Source organism: Hordeum vulgare, chromosome 3H, assembly GCF_904849725.1.
Source record: "Hordeum vulgare subsp. vulgare chromosome 3H, MorexV3_pseudomolecules_assembly, whole genome shotgun sequence".
NCBI lineage: Eukaryota > Viridiplantae > Streptophyta > Magnoliopsida > Poales > Poaceae > Hordeum > Hordeum vulgare.
Window position 1 is genome coordinate 145,564,123 of NC_058520.1, and position 4,160 is coordinate 145,568,282.

The window sequence follows — 4,160 nt, forward strand, 5'->3', positions numbered from 1 at the left end:
CCAAATATGGTAAGTTTTACATCTGGGGCACTACAGTAGTCTAGTCACCCCCTCCCTTTAGACATACTTCGGATCCTACAACTCCTCTGTCATGCGCCTGACCTTAGACACGCTGATCTCGTGCTCCCCCATGGCATGGAGAAAGCAAGCACTATGTGTGGAGGGTGGGGGTGGAAGCGAGGAATGGGGACTGCACTGGAGGAATAGGGGGTGGGGGTGTGCAGAGGATGAAGATGGATGCCTCCGCAACAAGTTTTCATTATCTCTTCCGTGCACCTGTAGTGACAAACACTGAGTCGTGTACCCTGATTTTATAAACGCCTACCCGCTTCTCCATCTCACGTACTGGAGGAGTAGTATGAGCGAAGGAGTAACGGGTTTTAATGGCATGTCATCATGGCTATCCCGTCGCACGAAAAGAGAAAAGCAACGCAATGGTTTTTCTTTGTCTCTTTGGTGTTGTCAAAGATTCGTTTGCCGCACGAGTAATTCCAAGTAAATAGTGCCTTTAAGTTGCTATGGTTGCAGTGAAATTTAGCCTCCTATAGCAACAAAGAACAAGGCGACACGCCTAACGATCCGTCGCCTTCCCATGGGTTATACACACGCCTCATGAGTACACGCGGCAGCTGCTCAAGTAAACACTCCATAGTAAACACGTTTCTCCTTAACCTATGAAAACGCTAAACAATACGGTCGTGCTACAATTTGCCACGCCGACAACCGATCGTCGGTGACAATCAAAGACGCGAAAAAAAGGCATGCAGACTTGTATGTTAGACGCCTAATGATAAGACGCTAAAGGTGGAGTCACACGACGAAACAAGTTTTTTCGCGGATCAGTGGGCGACATAATTTAGTAAAAACAATACCAAAAAGTCAGCCTGAAGCCATATCAAAACCAGTAGGCTGAAATTTAGCAAAAGTGTTCTTGAACTAATCATTATCTGACGATGGGCGCCGTCGATGTTGTGAACCAGGTGCAGTGCAAGATCAGCCGTACCCTTCAAGGAACATGCTGGACATCCTTCCGTAGACAAGGGGCGCAGCCCAACATGGGCAACCCACGGTAGGCGTCAAGAAAGTCAAGCTAATATCCTCCGTTAAAGTGAAAACGTCAAGCATACACATCTGAAAATCGCAAAACGGCGCCCATTTCTTTCGAAAGTGTCAAGCAAAAATCATCTCTTGATGTCTGTCGTAGACACTGTGTCAAGCAAAGATCGATATAAAGAACCAATGATATAAGCCGACAATGGTATAAGTGAGGAGAAATAATACGTGTCTGCGAGTATATATAATCTTGGGATTAGTCCGTAAGCCATGGTGCGGCTGGACATGTGCACGCTACGGCATCATTCATTCGTGATGAGCTTGCTGACTCTGTCAAGCTATGGATGCAGCCACAAGCAAAGGCTATATAAACACACAGAATCATCACAACATCATCACACATCTAGCCATCCGAGGCAAACCCCTCCTGAAGCATACGAACAAGCACATAAGCAAGAATACATAGTTCCCAGATCAGCTCCGTAGAAGCGGCATCCTGCATCCATCGATAGATACCGACATGGCGAGGGCTCGAGCTCAAGCTATTGCAGTGGTACTGCTCACGCTCGTCTACTGTGGGTGTGCCATGGCCGCGGACAAAGCACCGGTCAAATGGCTGAGGGCGCACGCGACGTTCTACGGCGGTGCTGATGCCTCTGACACTATGGGTGGAGCATGCGGGTACGGTAATCTGTACTCGGCGGGCTACGGTACACGGACGGCCGCGTTGAGCACAGTGCTGTTCAATGACGGTGCGGCGTGCGGGCAGTGCTACAAGATCGCGTGCGATCGCAAGCTTGCAGACCCTATGTGGTGCAGACCAGGCGTCTCGGTTACGGTGACGGCCACAAATTTCTGCCCGCCTAACAACGCGCTCCCGAGCGACAATGGCGGCTGGTGCAACCCACCGAGGCCACACTTTGACATGGCGCAACCGGCCTGGGAGAAGATCGGCGTCTACAAGGGCGGAATTATCCCCGTCATGTACCAGAGGTACGTACGCATGAGTTTTTTTTTCAACTATATAAATTTTCTGCACGGTTCAAATTGTTTAAAGTTGGTAAAAAATCGATTTTCCTGCAGGGTCCCATGCGTGAAGAAGGGTGGGGTGCGTTTCAAGATCGATGGTCACGATTACTTTAACCTAGTTACTGTGATGAACATCGCAGCCGCCGGCTCAATTAAATCGATGGATGTCAAGAGCTCTGATTCAAACGATTGGATGACAATGTCCCGTAACTGGGGTGCCAACTGGCACTCTTTAGCAAATCTTACCGGAAAAATACTCTCATTCAGGTTGACTGACACAGATGGACGGACACTTGAGTTTAACAATATTGTGCCCGGTGGATGGAAGTTCGGGCAAACATTTGCAAGCAAACAACAGTTCAAGTGATCATTCTCAAGTGATTAGTTAAGAATATGATTGGTTCATGAATGTACCATCATATGTATATTTTAGCGTTGTTGAATTCAATTTATTTGTGTCATGGTGCTCCATTACATTCATTTTATGCAGTTCTTGTATATACACTACATCATTTCATGGATAAAGGCATGTAACATCCTTGGATGTGATTAACTTTGTCCGTGTTCTTATATTTGTAATAATTTGGATGGGGTACATGAAGTATGACTGATTCTACCGAGTTTCATCTAACATTATTTCGTATACTTGTGGAAATCAACATTTAACAATATAGGGCAAAATGGTTCGTGCATGATAATTAATGATGCAGAGGTTGGGTGAACCCACTTTCCGAAGAAACAATATAATGCGACATATAGGAGCTTCAAGTTAGTTGATATTAACAACGACTACGGTCAACCATGACATTAGTGCGAGCGAGGCCTCCTCTCAACATTCGTCAGAATACTAACTCGATTCATGAACAAGTAAATTTGGATCGCAACCAATAACATAAAGGGTTCAACCATATCCTCAAGAACTAGTTCAACTACTCAAACATTGACATGAAGGTTAGGGACAAGTTACAAGCCGACATGAAGCCCATGAAGGTAGGATGCATGGCGGTGTTGATGGAGACTGTGATGCGGTGGTGATGGTGATGGACATGGTGCCGCGGGTGGTGATGGAGATGGGGGTGGCGTCGGTGCCGGTGCTGGCACGAGGTCACCGGCCCTGATGTTGATGCTCATGGTGGTGGAGCTCCCTCCTTCTTCCCCTGGTGTTGTCCCTCCTTCTCTTTGTGATGGAGCAACAATGGATATAGTTGTGATGAATGAGATGATATAGATGAGATAAGACGGCTGCTAGTCTTTCATCCCTACCCTCCACTCGTTATAGATGAGATAAGATGATATAGATGATAGGGTTGTAGATGATATATATGGAGCCTCCCTACCCTCCACTCGTTATAGTCTTTCATCCAAGGGCTCTGAATGAGATGATATAGATGAGATAAGATGATATAGATGATAGGGTTGTAGATGATATATATGGAGCCTCCCTACCCTCCACTCGTTATAGTCTTTCATCCAAGGGCTCTGAATGAGAATTTTTCTCTCAATCTCTTCTTCACAAGCCAAGGATCTCGTGGGATCCACCAGGTACGAAATCGGTGAAGAATCCCATCTGGAAGGGAAACTCTCGAAGCTTTGTGCATGTCAAATGACCGCCGAAATGAACGCTCGCTGTCGTTCAAAAGGTCGTCTTCTGTATGTACTCCTCCGATGAAACGGTCGCTAATTCTTCATACGAACTCGGAAGTTAGGCGTGCTTTACTGAGTGGTTGGTGTTTTTGGATTTTCATGATTCTTTTACTCTCTTTGTTTTGAAATATAAAGTTTATTAGTTCTTAGAAAAGTAAAACCTCCTTAAGTTTCATTTGTAAAGTTAAACCAAATTTGTAAAAAAAAATCAATATTCTTAATATCAAATCGGTATCATTAGATTCATCATGAATGAATTCTCATATTTTATTTATTTAGCACCGTGGATATGACGGAGTGTGTTTATTTTTATTCATAATACAATATTCTGGTGGGGCCTTTCACGATGTGATTTTGTGTTATTTGCTAATCAACCCATACTCATGTGAGGAAGTTTTCCCCAACGGTGGATGCATGTACTGTATTGCTGGAAT

General features: G+C 45.1%; 1 protein-coding gene across 1 annotated transcript; it reads left to right on the plus strand.

The window, feature by feature from the left end:
• The first annotated feature begins 1,443 nt into the window (after positions 1 to 1,443).
• LOC123439694 (expansin-A24-like) lies at positions 1,444 to 2,696 on the plus strand. The gene is made up of 2 exons (XM_045116384.1): positions 1,444 to 2,046; positions 2,137 to 2,696. Exons 1-2 carry the CDS (start codon positions 1,574 to 1,576, stop codon positions 2,447 to 2,449), a joined length of 786 nt encoding a protein of 261 aa, XP_044972319.1. The 5' UTR covers positions 1,444 to 1,573; the 3' UTR covers positions 2,450 to 2,696.
• The last annotated feature ends 1,464 nt before the right edge of the window (positions 2,697 to 4,160 follow it).